At 26.6% G+C, this 18706-nt stretch overlaps 1 protein-coding gene across 11 annotated transcripts in view; it reads left to right on the top strand.

Annotated features, from left to right (window-relative positions):
- The window catches only part of LOC107064328 (uncharacterized), an 85496-nt gene that overhangs the window by 55430 nt on the left and 11360 nt on the right, over nt 1-18706 (top strand). For 9 of the 11 annotated variants that reach the window (XM_089177750.1, XM_089177753.1, XM_089177752.1 and 6 more), the window contains 3 exons: nt 15780-15946; nt 16263-16336; nt 16744-16842. In XM_089177750.1, coding sequence (XP_089033876.1) covers nt 15780-15946; nt 16263-16336; nt 16744-16842 — 340 coding nt within the window. The remainder of the gene's footprint in view (nt 1-15779; nt 15947-16262; nt 16337-16743; nt 16843-18706) is intronic. The other 2 variants (XM_089177763.1, XM_089177759.1) reach the window with 1 other exon arrangement.

Below are 18706 nucleotides of genomic sequence, written 5' to 3'. Positions count from 1 at the left end.
GTGGCGTCACATTCCCTAGAGGGTAAATTTTAAAGGAAGCCCCAAATATTGTTAGAGTAGGATTGAGAAATAAACAAGAAAACAAAATTTTACAAAACAAATTTTACCCATAACTGTTTTGTTATTCACATACTTTTTCATAAAATTAAATGATAAAAAATTAATAAACGTACTATTCACACAGTTCACGAAATAAAATCACTCTAGCTACACGTTTTCTCATAATAATTCTATGGAGGGTAGAAGTAAGGAGGACCAACTCAGTGTATTAAAGTGTCCGCTGAAAGGGAGCAAATAAAGGTGGCGCCATAGTAGCAAGTGGAAAGATTTTAAAAACAGCGCTATAAACTATTAGAATAGGATACTAAATTAAATAGGAAAGAAAGACTTCCGCTTTGTTACCGCGCATTTTTAAGTAGATTTTACAAAATCTAATATTTGTAAATAGTGATTAGAAAATATTTTTAAAAGCATAATGAAATTTAAAAAAAACTAGTTATCATTGTAATATACAAATTTGCAATAATTTAGGCACACAATTGTGTGCTGAAAAAGGGTTACATTAAATTTTCCAACTCAGCACACTTCACTTCGTTTACAACTGCTAATTTCATATCCTTTCCTTTTGCTACGCTAGCGTTGTTTTGGTGGGTTATTGAACTATAATTTGCTGCTTACAGCTGGACACTTTTTCAAATTTTCTCCCATAAGAGATGTTACTCCTTACCTCTACCTTCCATAGTTTCTTAATAACAAATTGAGTTTTCCATCTGTTTTTTTTTCTTTCATGTGTTACATTAATACAAGAAAAAAATGATGATGACTATTAAAAGAGTACTATGAATTATTTAAAAAAAAAAAAAAAAAAGTACTTGTTTTTTTTTTTTGTTATTCTTTCATGAATACAAATGTTTGTGAACAAACGTTGTTAATAATTATTTTTCTAATTGAATGTTATTATCTTGAGGATACACTTTTGTGTGTGTGTGTTTGAATTTATAAAATTGAAAATAAAATTTAAAAAATCTTTTGAATTATAATTTATCATTGGATTAATACAACTGAATATGATGTGAGATTTGCAAGGAAAAGACAAACAGGAAGAGATTGATTTTTAATCGGAAGTGCTAACAAACTTTAATGCGATTCACGTAACGCAAAAGCTCAAGTCACGTGAGAACTTTCCGTCGAAACGTTTCGAGGAATAATAAAAGGGAATGAGTAAAGGGTTAGGGAGAATATTAAAATCTTATATATATATATATATATATATATATACAATTTACTTTCAAAATTTTAGTTGTATATGTAATCCTAATTTAACATGCATTATGTAAATTTTTGTATTATTATGTTAGATGTATATAATTTTGAAATTGTTTTTTTTATTAATTTGGGTTTTAAATTTAATTAAATTTAATGTAGGTGCATACTTATAAAAAGGTTAGGTTAGGTTTATATATTTACCTTGCATCGTTTAAATTTGTATATTATTATGTAGTTGAAGTATATAGTTCTTCAATTTTTATTATTTTTTTTTATTTTTAATTATTTAAATAGGTTAGTATAATTATTTTAAGATTTAATTAAATTTAATATACATTTATATTTACATATAATATATTAAATGTATATATATATATATCTATATATATATATATATATATATATATATATATGTGTATGGCATTGCGCGTGTCTATAGATTAGTTTTAATTAGCTGAATTTATACAAGTATATTGTGCGTCCCTCGTTCAAACGTAACTTATAATTATGCATTTTAATAAGATAACATTTGAATGACGTAATATTTTTTCCTTTGTAAGACACGTGACATAATAGACTTTGGAATGCATCAATTTGCAACCGGGCTAAAAGGTCTCTTTCGAGATTTCGTTTAATAAAAATTCATTAAGTTTTAAATCTTACATCGTTGTCTGATCGATCAGTATAATCTCATGTCCCTCTGTAATATCTGTTGTTATGTGACTTTACTCCTACTTTTTTTTATTATATATTATTTTTCTTTTTTAATACAATGTACGAACGATTAAAATGACGAGGAATGGTTTTCATGGGTTACTGACCGATAAAACGATGCTGCACGTTTTTTCGATTGAAAGTTTACAAGTGCACTTGTCAAAAAGGGTTGGGGTAAAGATCAGATATATTTGTTTATTAAAAGTAATTAATTTCACATTTAAATATATTATATAATTATTATTTAAATATAATATATTTGTAATATAAATTTATTATAATATTATTTTTAATTTATTATAACTATTGAAATATAAATAATAAATTATTATATATATAATTATAATATATAAATATAAATATAAATATATAATTATTATATATTATATTTTTTTTTAACATTTAATATACTATAACATTTAACATATATATTAGGTTATTAACTATGAAATGTCTGATTACACGGATTATTTTCGTCTCGAAATCAGACATTTCATATTTATATATAATGACCTAATATTTAAATGGAGGGAGTTGCAAATTATTTTGAAAAGTTAGGTTATATAAATTATATATCTCTTTCATTCTTATTTAAAATCTTTATTTTTTTTATTATTTAATAATGAATCATGACATATTCAATAACAAAATAAATAAAACAACATTGAAATAGAATAAAATATTACTAGGAATTATAAAACAGAAAATACACATTATAATTTTCTGCAAACAGTACCGAACAATGGCGAACAACGTCGAACAAATCCGAACGCATGGTGCGCGCACACCCACGATACGCACACGCGCACGCAGTTATCTTTCTCTCTCTACTTGCACAGTCTCGTCGAAGGGATAGCGTACGAAGGTCACCTTCCTCTACCACCCTCACTTAGTCTGCCGAAGGGTGGTCATGGTCGAACGTCGAGTTGAGAGAGGGCTGTTGCGAGGGCGAGAGACATGTTAAAGGGAGAAAGGTAGGAAGATAGGGGAAAGGTGTATAGCAAAACCCTCGATGAAGGGGGATGCGCGCATAGGCGTGGTCGTTGCGTATCGTCTACCATCCTATCATCCTCCTTCTTCCCTTCAACTCTCTCTCTCTCTCTCTCTCTCTCTCTCTCTAACTTCTCTTCTCTTTTGGTATTCGGTTCATACATGGGAAATAGTCATAATGTACATTAAATAATTGATATTATATTTTATGATTAATATCCTTATAGTTAAAGCTATTATTTTTATGTAAATTAACCTCACTAATAACCTAAATAAATTCATATAACCTAACTTTCACGCCCTCTTTGGTCACATATGTAGTAGTATTTTTTAGTTTTTTTTTTTTATAATTATAGGTTATGTCAATAATAAATAGAAGGAAAACATTTTTTGATTTGACTGCACTAGTCAAATGGTTATTTTAGATATATAGTTTAAAAAAAACACCTCTTTGGCTACATATGTGGTAGATGTTTAATTTTTTTATAATAATATAATTATTAAATATATAGAATACAAATAATAATAGAATACAATAATTAATAGAAGACAAATTTGGATAAAAATTTATTCAATACAAAATCAGAGTAGTTTTTTTATTTGACTGCACTAGTCAAATGGTTACTTTTGATGTACAGTTAAAACAAAAACATTAAGTCATTTTTTTATCGGCATGAATAAAATCGTTTCTGAAAAGATTAAATAAAATATATATATATAAATACGTGCTTTTAAATTTTATTCGCAAAATCAATACGCAGCTGTTCGTTGGCAATTTAATTTCCCCACTACTATTTGAAATAAAGCAAAAAAAAAAAGAAGAAAAAAATTGTTAATATTTAATCGTTTAATTTGATAAAAGAAATAATCGAGATATGTTTGACTAAAAGGTAGGTAAGAGGAGAAGAGGGGGAAAAAGAGAAAGGATAGGGCTAAGCTAAATTCGTAAAATCGTGAAACCGAGAAACTGAGAGTAGCAGACAGTCAGTCAGTCAAAAAGAGAAATAGAGAGAGAGAGAGAGAAAGAAAGAGAGAGAAAAAACATAGTCTGGTCGGTCGAAGTAAAAGTAGGAGGTGGTGTGTGGTAATGGTAATGGTAATGGTAGCGGTGTGTATTAGTAGTAGTAAAAGTAATAGTAGTAGTAGTGGTACATGCCGACTGTTTTAGTAGGGGAGATACGTTGATTTACGAGTAAGAGTGAGAGAGAAAGAGAGAGAGAGAGAGTGTGTGAGAGACTAGGGAGGAATGAAAAAGGGAAATGAGAGAGAGAGAGAGAATTAGAGAACGGTAGGGGGGTTGGGTTGGGTGGGGTGAAGAGTTGTGCGGGGCTGTTGACCGGGCTTTGGCGAATTCTCGAAAGGCTCACGCAGGCTCGCAGTGAGGCAGGACGCGGATTCAAACGCAACGAAGACTACTACTACTACTACTACGAGTACAACTACTATTATTATTACCATTGTGACGATGAATAAACTACTACTATTACTACTACTACTACTAATACTAATACTAATACTAATACTAATACTAATACTAATACAGTCTTATTTTACTACACAGACCCATTATCAGCACAGCAACACAAACCCAGACCCAGAGTACGATCAACGCCACCGCGCCCTGCTTGTTGAGTTGTGTTGGTTGGTTGGTTGCTTGCTTGCTTGCCTGGCTTGTCCTCTTCACCCTTCTACCTCTTCACCTAACCCCTCCCTACCCCCCCACCTCTTAGACAGTCTGCTTTTGCCCACGTCGACGCCCAAATTTCGCAGTGATCTTCAAACTTTCCGATGGTTCTCAAACGTTTTTTTTATCTTTCTCTCCCTCCCACCAACTCCTCCTCATTCACCTAACCTAACAAATTTTGTATACAATTTTACATTATACATTCATACATTATAATAATGCATGTAATTATTATTATCACGTTTTTTTTATTTATTTCTTTTGATATTTATCTATTTAATTATGACACGTCTTGTATTTTGTAGTGAATATCTTTTTCTTTTATCTCATAGGTTGTGAAATTATCGTCACGTTTGTTTTTTATGTAGAAAATATTTTTTCTTTTTCAAATGGCATATTATTTACAATTATTATTATTATTATTATTGTATTATTGTAGGTAATGGCAGAAGTTTATCATTAATCATTTTTGATTATAATTCATTTTGTCTTCTTTCCTATCATTATTATTATTATCATTTTCATCTTTCGTTGTATTATGATTGATTTATTAATAATGCATTAACATTTTTTACAATCATCTAACATTTGTGAAATTGTGAATATTCACATTTTAAAAACGTATGTGACTCTCGTAACCATGACCTTGAATGCGTGTAGTCAGGACGAAGAAGAATGGGTACGTGCGTGTACATATATATATATATATATATATATATATATATATATATATATATATATGTGTGTGTGTGTGTGTGTACATACGTTTGTTGGTATAATGTACACGTCACACACCGAGCTAGACCGGTATATCGATCTTCTGCTCACGTACCTTACACAACCAATCCAGACGGCTCTTTTTCTCTCTTTCTCTCTTTCTTTTTCTTTTTTTACTCGTCGTTTGTGCGTTTTCCGCTCGCAAGAAAGAAGAAGAAGAAGAAGGGCTGCCTGCCTGCTGGTTCTTATACTTTCGCAACCATAACCCGGCAACGTTATTTTACTGAAATAAAAATCCTCGTTTTGAGAAATAAACGAAAAGTTTTGATGTTGAACGTTTGCAAGTGCAAAAGGTGAGAATTGGAAAAAGGAAAGAAAAACAGGGGGGTTAATTTGAGGGAGGCTAGTTTGATTTTGGTTGGAAGTGAAGTTTTTGAAAATATAAAATAAAGTATTGTATATATAAAATAATTATTTGATATTTATTATATCATTTTATATTAATTATTTATAGTAATTATTTTGTTATATTATTATTTTATATTAATTATTCATATTAATATTTTATATTTTTTTAAATATAAAATAAATTAAATATAATTACTATTAATATTTTATATTTTTAAAAATATAAAATTTAGTAAATATATTAGTATTAATATTTAAAAAATTCTCATGACTCCCCATTTAAAGTATTTCCACCACTACCCATCGTTAAACTTATCCCTATCGATCGAACGAAACTGATTGGTTATTCATTTTTAATTAATATTCTGTTCCATTTGGATGTTATTTACTTTAGTTCATCAATGCGACGATCATAATTAGAAGTATAGATTTTTTTTTAATAAATTAATTTTTAATAAATTAATAATTTCTAGAATAAATGATATAAAAATTTAATTTTGTTTCACTGAAATAAACGAAGAAAATGTATATATATTTATAGATGAATATAGAAAAACTTTTGGTAGGTTTGGTTTAGTTGGGTTTAGTTATATTTTTCTTCGTTTGAGAAATATTCTTCTTAATTTTTCGAAAAAGACGACGTTTTCTTTTTTCTCTTATTTTGTTTCCTTTTTTCGTCCCTTGTTTAATGGGTCCACACAGAACGTCATCACTATAAATGGCAACGTATCACATGCTAGAAAACCGATGACGCAGAGGTAACCCATTCTAATACTCTCCTTTTTTTGATACACATATATATATATATATATACTTTTATGAATAAGACACATATACTATTAATAATAAAAATTCTTATTTAGATTATAATAAATTATATTAATTATATTTATTAATAATATATTTTATAATTATTTTATTTTATAATTTATATTTATAAGTAATTATATATATATATATATAAATCATTAATTAATAAATTAATCAAATATTCTTATTTTGATTATATCAAATTATATATTATATAATAATATTATAATATATAATATATATATAAATTAAAAAATAAATTAATTATAAAATATATTATTTATAAATATAAGATATATATAAATAAATATAGATATATATATAAATAGATATATATCTTTAGAAATGATTGATTAATTAATTAAGGGTTGAAAATGATAATAATTATCATGAATGAGATAATAAGACAAAAAAAAATATATGTATATATATAATATAACAACAGGGTCCACTTGAAGTTTAGGTATTAAAAAAAGAGGAAAAAAACCAGAAAGGATGTGGATAAGGGGGAGGGATAAAAGGGAGACAAAGAGATTTTACCACGACCTACCCGACGTGAACGCATTCGACGCAGCACAAGCTTCTTCTTTCTCTTTCCCTTTCCTCTCATTCCCTTTCCCTTTCTCTTTCCCTTTCCATTTCCCTTTTCTCTTTGATTCATTCTTCCGTCCCTCTCTTTCTCCCCTTTCGTTCTTTCTGGATGCTGAAGGGTGCATGCGTCATCATCCGACGTATCAAATAGCGTAGATTCGATATAAAACAAGGATTCTTTTTTTTATCGAAATGCAAGAATGCTATGATATTTTCTGTTTTTTTATTGACCCTTTTTTTAACACTCGAAACCCTTTTTCAATGGTCGTATCAAACTATTTCCACATATTTGGTGGATTTTTTGTTTTTGTTTTTACACATATATCTTCAAATGGTTTCAGATATTTTCAATCATTTTCATTTCATTTTTGTAATATTTTATATATGTGTTTGTATTTTATCAAGAAAAAAATTTATTATACATCAACAAGCCTTTGCATTCAAGGCCTTTTTTGGGCCTTGTCCAAACCAGTAACTCGAGACGATTTCAGTCAAATTAGGAAATAAATATTTGACATGTATTTTAAAATCATTTATAAACAAACAAATGTATACAAATAATCAAATTTCATCAATTTATTTATTTTTATATTAAAAACAATTAAATTTGAGAAATATTTTACTTTGTAATTAGTTTTTATTTGATGTTTCATAAAATAATACCCCAAGATGCATCCTAGGTGTTTATCAGAACATATATCATAATAAATAAGTTTTTCCCATCTACCTTCAGATGTATTACGATCAGAGTCAATCTTATAGTCCCTTTTTAACCCTTTAAGTATTATCTTGAAGTATATCTTAAAAGAAATATCGTAAATAAGCAGATAGAGTAAGAAAAGACTTGAAATTAGCCATTGGGCGCCGTATCTGCGCCTTTCGAGTTAACACTTAATGCGGTGCTAATTCAGCACCGCTCGAGTACAAAGGGTTAATATTACGAACAATATACATTTGTATTATATATATATATATATATGTTTATTACTTTAATTTGTGTTGTTGTTGTTGTTGTTGTTGTTAATATTCAAGAATTGTTTATTTTATTCCAATTCTTTTTTATTACGATAAAACTTGAATAATATTTTATTTTTCCATTGAATTGTGTTTTATTTATTCTTAAATAGGTTAAGAAATAAAAACAAAAATGGATATGCAAATTTCTTTCTTTTTTTTTTTCTTGCTTTTCTTTTTTTCTTGCTTTTCTTTTTTTCTTGCTTTTCTTATACCTTGCTCTATTTGTATCAAATTAACGTATTATTTTTCTTCATTTGATATCAGCAAAACAATTTCAAATATCATGTTGGTTGGAAAATTCTTCGTCGCATAACAAATTACGAAGATAGATATAGAAAAAAATATATATATTGAAAAAAAAAGGTATCGTCGTTGCGCATAACAAATTACGAGAGGAAAATATGTATATATATATAAAAAGAACATTTAATTGTAAGAGATAAATAAATCATTTAACGTTTTATATCTGTCCCAAAGATGGCCTTCGATAAGGATCGATATTAAATCGAATTATCGATCGTACAAATGATAATCATCAACATTATTGTGTTTCGTTCTAGAAACGGATTTAAAAAAAAACTTTGAGTTTTCACGAATTTACTCAAAATGATTTGTCATTTTTTATACAAGCCCCTACCCCAAAAAACAAACAACTAGCCTCTTTGCGATGAGATACAAATCACCATAAAGAATGTTTTTCTAATAGAAATTTTATGAGATGGAAAATGGTGAGTGGGTAGTAAACTGAGATTATGTTAAAATTTGTTTTATATTACATTGATTTTTTTTCTTTTATAGCTTTGTATCATATTCAAATTTGTAGTTTGTTAAAATTCCTTTTATCACTTAAACGATGTTTTTCTTTAAAAAAAAAAAGAACTTCCTCAGGGGATGAGGAGAAGGAGGAGGAGGAGGTTATTGTTTGTTGCTTCTATATCACGGTAATAATAATAAATGTGTTTTAATTTACATTGGATTATGTTATTCTGCAAATTTTCCTATCTCATTTTTTTTTTCTAAATTCTGTATTAACTTCTTTGCATGTTTATAACGTTTGATAGAAGAAATAAAAAAGAAGACAGTGGGAGAGAGAGAGAGAGAGAGAGAGAGAGAGAGAGATACGAGATGTTAAGATATGATGTTGCAGAAAAGGAAAGAGAAGTTCATTATATTAAAATTCTTCTAGAAATTTATTATTCAATGTATCAAGATTGATAAACAAGTTGTTAACTAGTAAGAAAAGAAAAAGAAAAAAAGGAATGATAAAAAAATGAATAAGTAAGTTAGAAGTGAGTTGTTCATATGATATAACAATATATATAGTATATAGCATATGTATTTAGTATAATAAAATATAGTAATACAATATATATATATATATATATATATATATAGGGTGGATCAAAAAAATGACTTTTTTTTTTTTTTTCAAGTGCCACGGAAAAATGGGTTGCTATACACCTTAAAACAATTCTCACCAAATATGAGCTCTTAATTTTAATAGGAAGATCCTCCGCATTGCAGTTTTTTATTTTTTTTTCAGTCCAATAGATTAAAATTCATACCCCATTATTTATTGATTGTACAGAAAATTGTTCTCGACGAATTTTGTAGGAAATTTAATGCTCTACAAAAAAGGTATCTTATATTTTTTCCGTAAACCTCACCATTTGAATGATATTAAAGATTTAAATTTGATGATTTTTAGACAAATTTCATTTTTGTTTATGAAATTTATCACTCGACAATAAATGACTATTAAAAAGTGCACAATACAAATTTTTGTAGGAAATTAACTGCTCTATAAAATTGGTATCTTATGTTTTGGCGATTAAATTAAGTGTTCAAAAGATATTCATCATCAAACTTTCATGTGTACTGATTTTTGTCTCTGAATATCTTTTGAACGCTTAATTTAATCGCCAAAACATAAGACACCATTTTTATAGAGCAGTTAATTTCCTACAAAAATTTGTATTGTGCACTTTTTAATAGTCATTCATTATCGAGTTATAAATTTCATAAACAAAAATGAAATTTGTCTAACAAATATATAGCAACATATTACATATATGTTGTAGAATGTTATATACATAATATGTATATGACATATTACATAAAAATAAAAAATAATATAAAATATAGTACAATATAATAATATAACATAATATAGTAGTACAATATTTGTATATATTTTATATTATTTAGTTTCTTTTATTCAATTTATTTATATTATTATTATTATTTATTATATTATACTACAAATTTTAGTTTCATTACATTACATATATATATATGTAATAATATATAAAGTGTATACTGTTATATATTACATGCATACCTATTCGTAAATCTCGTTAACTTTTTTATGACTTTTCTTATCATTAGATATATGTAGTAAGTACTTACTTATTTACTTATTTACGTAGTATGTGCATATAATACGAACAAAGTAAGCAACCAACATATGTCACACTAGATAAACAACTCGCAAACGAAAGTATTTTAATAATAATAATACAATTTTCCGAAAATTTTGTTCGGTTTATCACAAATAGTCTGATTAAGAGGGAAAGAAGAGAAATAAAAGAAAGAAAGATCGGTATCATCATATATATATATATTACTCGTAATCTCTCGGTTCAGTTGATTTCAATTCAGTTGAAATGCTGAGATCGTCTATCAAGAAAAAAAAAAGAAAAAAAAAGCGAAAATATTGTCATAAGAAAATAATATATAATCTTATCATACATTTTTTTTCTTTGAACACATTTTTACGCATTACCCACCCTAATACATACATAGATATATACATGCGCGTATGTGTGTCATGAGATGAACAAGTTTTTGGGGAGACCCAAAAATAAATTCTGATTCGATGCAATAATTGGAATTTGATAAGAAAAAAAAAGAAGCTTGATTATATTGAAAGATTTATTGTATATTGCAAAAAATAACTGAATTAAATTTAATTAACAGAAATAATAATGCAACGAATTTAATAATAATATTTGATGGAAAGAAGTAAAAGGTGAGAGAGATAGGATAAGAAAGAAAGAAATGAGGAAAAGTTATCTAAAGATATATTATTTTTTTCTATTTTTTTTTTTTTCAAGTAGTTTGATTATTACGTTTAGTATTCGTGTCAGTCAATTTTTATCTAATAAATGAACATATATATATATAATATAAATATAATGTACTATATATATATATTAATAATTACCATATTATTTAGTATATTATACTAGTACTTTAGTACTATATATATATTTAATATATTATATTAAATTAAATTAAATTATATTATATTTTAGTATATTATTATATTTATAGTACATAAATACATATTTAGTATATTTTAATATATATAGTATATTAATATAGTATATTATAGTATATATATGGTATATTATATTAATGAAATTGATAATTTATAAATTTTTATCTATTAAATTCTAATTACATTCTAAAATTACATTCTAAATATATATATATATATATATATATATATATATATATATATATATATATATATATATATAATAGTTATACATAAAGTAGAATTCTTATTAAATTAAATAGATAATTGTGATATTTTTAATTTTGTCTAGTTTAGTATTAGTATTTGTATTTGTATTTGTATTAGTAACCTCGACCCACTTGAAGATTTGCCTGACCACCCCTACTGTCATAAAAATGGACCTAGGAATCGTAAAAAAACGTTTGTGTAGTTCTTATACGTGTGTGTGTATTTACGTGTTGTATCATAGAGATGATTATCCGTTTTGCAAGCAAGTTCTGAAGCGTCTATAAATAAATATAGATTATCGCAATACTCGATCGTTGCTATAATTTATCTAACGCTTATGTTTGTTCCTCCTTTTCTTTTCTTTTTTTCTTTTCTTTTCTTTTCTTTTCTTTTCTTTTCTTTTTTTTCTTTTTTTTTTTCCTTTTCTTTCTTCCATTTTTAGTTTCTTTTTTTTTCTTTTCACTTTTTTCTTTTTCATAAGATTAATTGTTTTTAACTAAACGATCGATAATAAATCAATTCTTATTCTTCTTTCTCTCATTTTTTTTTTATCCATCGTATTTTTTTACTTTAATTTTCGTTCCAATTTTTTTTTGTCCGATCGATTGAAAAAAAAAACACACACACTTGCAAAGATACAGAAATTATTGTATTTCTCTTTCTATTTTGATATATATATATATATTTATTTATTTATTTATTTATTTATTTATTTATTTATTTTTAAAAATTATTTTTACTCAATTTTTGTTTGTTTATAATTTAATATTAATTTAGTTGAAATAAAGTAATCAATGAATTAAAAAATTTCTTGTTTTATACATTACAGTTTTAAATTAAACCTTTTTAATATATACAGAAACCAAGAATATGATTGACGCGTTATCTCTTGCGAATAATTATTACAAATACATATACACGTACATAACATATACATACATAAATATATATTTATATCATTTACGGATCGTTGCATTTGCGATCATCGTGCATATTCGAATACATTAATGAAATGAAAATGTTATTTGGCAACAAAGATCAATCGATCCAATCGATCGATGTGCGTCAAACGAATACAGAAAGAAAAAAAGGAGTGGGGGCAACGCGCAAAGGAGTAGGGAAACGGCTAAAGAAGTGGGGAAAGTCTGCTGGAGTGGTGGGGAGAAGAGAAACTTCGTTCATAGTTCTTAATGATTATATATATCGTTGAATACAGATTAATTATCAGTTTGGTTTATCCTATTTTGTCAAAGTTGTGTTTCTCGAGGCCATAAACGTAATCATTCACTCACTAACTCTATCACTAACTAATTCCCCTTCTCCTCCCCTCCCCTCCCCTTTTGTATTTTAGCTCTAAATTCTATGAAAACATTCAAACAAGGAATCCTCTCTCTTAGCTCCTCGTTATCTTTAGCGATAACTCGTTCAAGGCCATTAACTGGATAATTGGACACAGAATAGTTTCATCATTGTGTAACCTGTTCAGATAACCTCGAGACATATTTGTTTTTTTTTTGACTGAATGCTTTTGTTTTTTTTTTGTTCTAATTACTATACTTTACTCGTCTTAATTGTAAGTCCAAAAAATTGTTGTTATTGTCTTTTTTTAATGTTAGGAACTTTATTTCGTATTATTCGAGTGTCGATTGATAAATACGGTGATTAAAATTTCGCATGATCGTTCGTTCAAAAAATAAAAACAAAAGTGTAACGCGTGATAATTATTATTTTTGGATGTGTTATTTATTCTATTCTACTAATCATTTTTTAATTTTAATTTATTTACAAAATAAGATTGGGAAAAAAAATAGAAAAGTAAGAGTGGGTGGTTTATTAATAAAATAATTTTATTTGACAAGACAAGTGCACAAAACTTGTAACAAATATTAAACTCGGAGAATTTTCGATCCTGATAAATAAATAAGGAAATATATATATATATATATTTATATATGTTGATACGTATCATCAATATAAAATATCATAACTCAAGAAACATAAGTGCACAATGGCTGATTTTTCTTCTTTTCTCGGTTTTCATCGGTTCGAATACGAAACAGGAGAAGGAGGAGAAAGAGGAGGTGGTGGTGGAAGTGTTGTTGCAGCGCAAAATAATGTTTACACCTGTTATAATATCTTGTTCACACAAAATTGTTCGAAAATCAAACGATTTATGTCGTACGAATAGTATACTGTATATGTTCACTGCAGCATCATCATCATCGTCATCATCTATATATATATAACATATTTTATAAATTATTATTTAATTCTGTAACTTCGTAAAACATTTTTTAAATCGTATTTACAAATATATATCAAATCATTTTTTACAGAAAAGCGGAACACGGTTAATCTTATTTGCAAGTTGAATCGTTCACAGATTTGTTTGGTGATAAACGATATAATAATAATAGTAATAATATCAAGGGAGAAGTCCAAAAGTGTCAATGTTGTTTATTGTAATCTGATTTAACTCGAATTTACGGATACGATCACTCATTGTATATATGTGTACGTATTTTTTCGAAATTTTATTCAAACTGTAAATTATCCACCCTCCTTTCGATGCCGCCATTTAATGCGTATAATATTCTGCATTTAAAATGCTGATAAATAAAGTTGAGAAAAATATATTTATACAGATGTACGTATTACGCATATACGTATGCACATATATACATGTTTATATATGTTCATAAATATATACAGTCGTAAGATTATTAATTTCCTACTCGTTAATAATTTATTTTATTGTATTCCTTTTTATTATTTTTTTAAACTTAACAAATGAATTATTTTTTTTTTATAAAATAGTCATTCCCCTATAGATAAACAAATATATAATATAATAATTAAATTATTAATAACATTATATATAATATTATATTAATAGGTGTGTAACTTTGTTTCCGCCATTTTTTTTACAAGCCATCTGTAGGAAAATAATGGAAGCAAACTTATACACCTAATAATTGTTTTAATATTCTTTTAAATATTATAATATTATTAAATAGAAATAATTATAAATAATATTTTTAAATTAATATAAATAAATTTATATTTATTTAATATACCTATATATATATAAATTTTGATAGGTAGATCAAGAACCATTTTCCTGACTACATTCTTTTTTACCAAGCGTGGAATTAAGATATTGGAGGCAAAAGTGGTAAGGGAAGGGAAAGGGGTAGGAGGAAAGGGTTCAAAAGTTGAACGCAACACTTCTGTTTCGTGTAGTTATCAAACACACATCCTTCTGGTACCTATACTTATATAAATAGGCACGATAAGTAAGTGTATCTATTTCTAGATACACGTTTCTGTTATTAGTAAAGGGGTAATTTTCATCTTGGTTATTCGATGGGTTCCCATAAGGAACTTACTAGATAAGTCTGTTTGACTCTATAGATCCTATCATCATCATCAACACTAAATTTCGATGGGAAAGGAAAAAAAAATATGAAGTCATTCGATATTTTTTTTAACGTGTGAGAAGATTATTTGACTTTACCGAAATAATAATTAATATTTAATATTAATAAAAAATATTTTATTATATATAATAATAAATTATATTAAATAAAATATATATTAATATTTTTTATTTTATATATTATAATTATATATATATTATATATTATATAATATATACTATAAACTATATAAAAAAACAAAAAGGTCCATTCAAAATTATCACCCACCATTTTATGGTAAATTTTATCATATTGCATTTTCAAATGCAATTATAATAAATTTAAAGCATGTATATAGATTTATATATATTTAATTTATTTAATTCAACTGATCTTATTATCATAAATACCAAATCCAATTTTGCAAGAGAATAATATTAATACTAAATCAAAAAGAAGTTCAACATAACCTCTAATTACTACTCATCCTTCCCCTCATGGAAAATTTGATTACAGTGGATTTTCAAATGCAATTATGACGAACTTCATACATATGTATATGATGATGATGTATACCTATATGCATATGTTTATATTATTTTAATTGTTTTATTGTTGATTCTTGTTACAGCAATCCACGAGCTTCGCGAAATATGGCAGAAAAACAACGTCGAGATAATCTCAATACCAATATCTCGACTATGGCGTCCCTTGTGCCTATTATCGTTGGATGTCCGAGAAGGTTGGACAAGATATCTATCCTACGATTAGCTACGTCATATTTAAGAATGGATTACAGTGAGTTTGGGGAATTTTTTTTTATTTTTTTTATTTTATCGCATAACTGTAATTACTATCAAGGTTAACGCAAAAGTTCGTGCATTTATTGTATTGTAAATTGAATAATGAATTATATTTTTATTTTATTTTTTTTTTCTGTAAAATTGACTGTAAAAATGAAATTAAATTAAATTCAATTAAAAAATATGCATGAACTTTTGATATTTGATTATTTGATGTTTTAATATACGCTTTTCAATATTTATCGAAGAATTTAATTATTGGTAACTGGTATATTATTTTGTTATTATATTCTCTTCATTTTTATTTTTAGCACTTGGACGTGGATCGGCCAATTTTCTTCCGAAACAATTCAAAGATATAGACGTTGAACAATACATTTTAGATGTAAGTGTATCAAAATGATTATATTATATTTTTATTTTGATAATTTATATCTCTGCATAAACAAAAACAAAACAAAATATTATATTGAAAAGAATCGTCATGTGACCATCATAACATTTGCCCCTTTGTCTCTTTTAATCTAAAAAAAAAAAGAACAAAAAATTATACAAGCTTTCTATATTTAATTTTTTCAAGAAAAAATCAACTGGTAATTGATTGGTGATGATCATCTTGTTGCCTGTTTCTGTGCCCCACCATACACATACTGTATAAATAAATGTGTGTGTGTATATTTTTGTTCGGTGTATCTTCAATTTATTATTTGAAATATTTATTTTTTTTTTTAATGTATATATTTATGTGATAATTAATAATCAAAGTTAATCACTTTTGTTTTACTTTGATAGAATTTAATTGGAAAAGCTGGTTTTTTCCTCGTCGTAACGTCTGCAGGAAAAATCGTTTATGTCAGCCAACAGGTAGAACGCCATCTTGGTCATGCTCAGGTAATATATATAAATATATGTATATTAACCATTTGACCTATTATGACGTATTGGGATCTTTGGCAGGGGCGTGGCGTAGCAATTCGACCTATCTAATCTAATTTTTAATTAAGCCACCAGATAGCGTATTCAAGTGCTAGAGATCCCAATACCATACGTCGTGATGTTTCTGTCCCAAAACTGAAAGCGACGTATACTATACGTCCTACCAACACGCTAAGGCGCTGCTTGAGGAGTAACATCACTCTAAAATTTTCAAAAAATCAATTTTTTTTAGCTTAAAGTGTACTTTAAATGTCTAAAAACAATATGCACTTGGTCCCGAAGCAAAAAAAGATTTTAATCATGTAAAAATCTTGGTTTTACCGAAGCGCTTCGAAGCGAAGCGAAGTGTGAGAATGGGACACTGTAGCGCTGGTTAAAACGTAGCGCAAGGAACCGCCACCGTGAAGTTAGCGTGTAGGTCAAATGGTTATTATCCTTAACGTTATTAAGTATATACAAATAATGTTATATACATATAAAATTTTATATATATATATACTTAATGTTATACTCTAGAAGATAATGATAATTTGCTTATGGTTATGGTTATCAGGGGGAAACCTAACGAAGTGAGTTTTATTATCGTAAAAAGGGTATTCAAATATTCATATATGTATATATAACTAGAAGAAACTATCAGAAAAAAAAAGAAGTATCTTCTTGTTTGTGTCCCTTATTATACACCACATATACACATATACACCACCTTCATTTTTTCTACTATTTTTTTTTTTTTTCGTTCTTACGTATCTTTCCTATTTTTTCTGTCTGTCTGTCTGTCCTGTCTTTCTTCCGTTTTTTTTCTTTCGGGGAGGTTTTTTCTTCTTTTATTTTTTTTTTTAAGACAGAATACACAATCAGGGTGTCATTGTTCTTCGAGTAAAAGAAAAAAATATTTTTCCCGCAGGGAAAATGAGAAACCGACGACGACGATGAGGAGGTGGATGAAATGTCATACATGAATATACCTTATATATATATTGTATATAAAAAAAAAGAAACGTATATCTCCGTCATTTAACTTTTCGTCCATATTGATTTTTGATATCAATATTTTTAAAGAATTTTTTATTTATTTTTTTATTTTTCTTTTTGACAATTTATATTATCATTTATATAACCTATATTGTTATTTTAATATAAATATTAATTATTTTTGAAAAATATTAAAGAAAACAAAAGAGATACTGATCCAATTAACACTAGATATACCACCATTTTTAGTATATACCTATTTCTACCACACTAGTCAAAATGACTGATGTATAAAAAAAAATGCTCTTTGAGGTTTCCAGTCTTTACTCTTAAAAAATAACACAAAATGTTTAACAATAATCATTTTAATAGATAAATGGATTTATAGACATTTTTAAACAAAATTCTGTAAATAAAACAAAACGTTTAATTATTTACAGAAATCAATTGTTACATGAAGTAGAAGTTTTGAATTGAAATGGCCCGACCAATCAAAATGACTGGTCTGGTATATCTAGTGTTAAACTCAACAGGATTGCAATAACTTAATTTGATAAATAAAAGTCAAAAATAACTTTGATAATCTTCTTCTTCTTAATATATATAAATTACGTGTCACGTTGTTTGTCCACAATGGACTCCTAAACTACTGAACCGATTTTAATAAAATTTTGCACACTGTGTGCAGTTTCATCCAACTTAAAAGATAGGATAGTTTATGTCTTAATTTATAATCGCATTATTATTTTATTGCGAATTATTTGTTTATTAACAGAGTCATGATTATCTCTGTTAGTTCGATAAGATTCTAACAGATGGCGGTATAAGGTAATTCGTTGCTTAA

The sequence above is a fragment of the Polistes dominula genome, unplaced genomic scaffold (assembly GCF_049000335.1).
Source record: "Polistes dominula isolate Pdom_NZ unplaced genomic scaffold, Pdom_raw_medaka contig_373, whole genome shotgun sequence".
NCBI lineage: Eukaryota > Metazoa > Arthropoda > Insecta > Hymenoptera > Vespidae > Polistes > Polistes dominula.
Note: the sequence above shows the minus strand (reverse complement) of the source record. Positions and strands in the feature narration are given on the sequence as shown.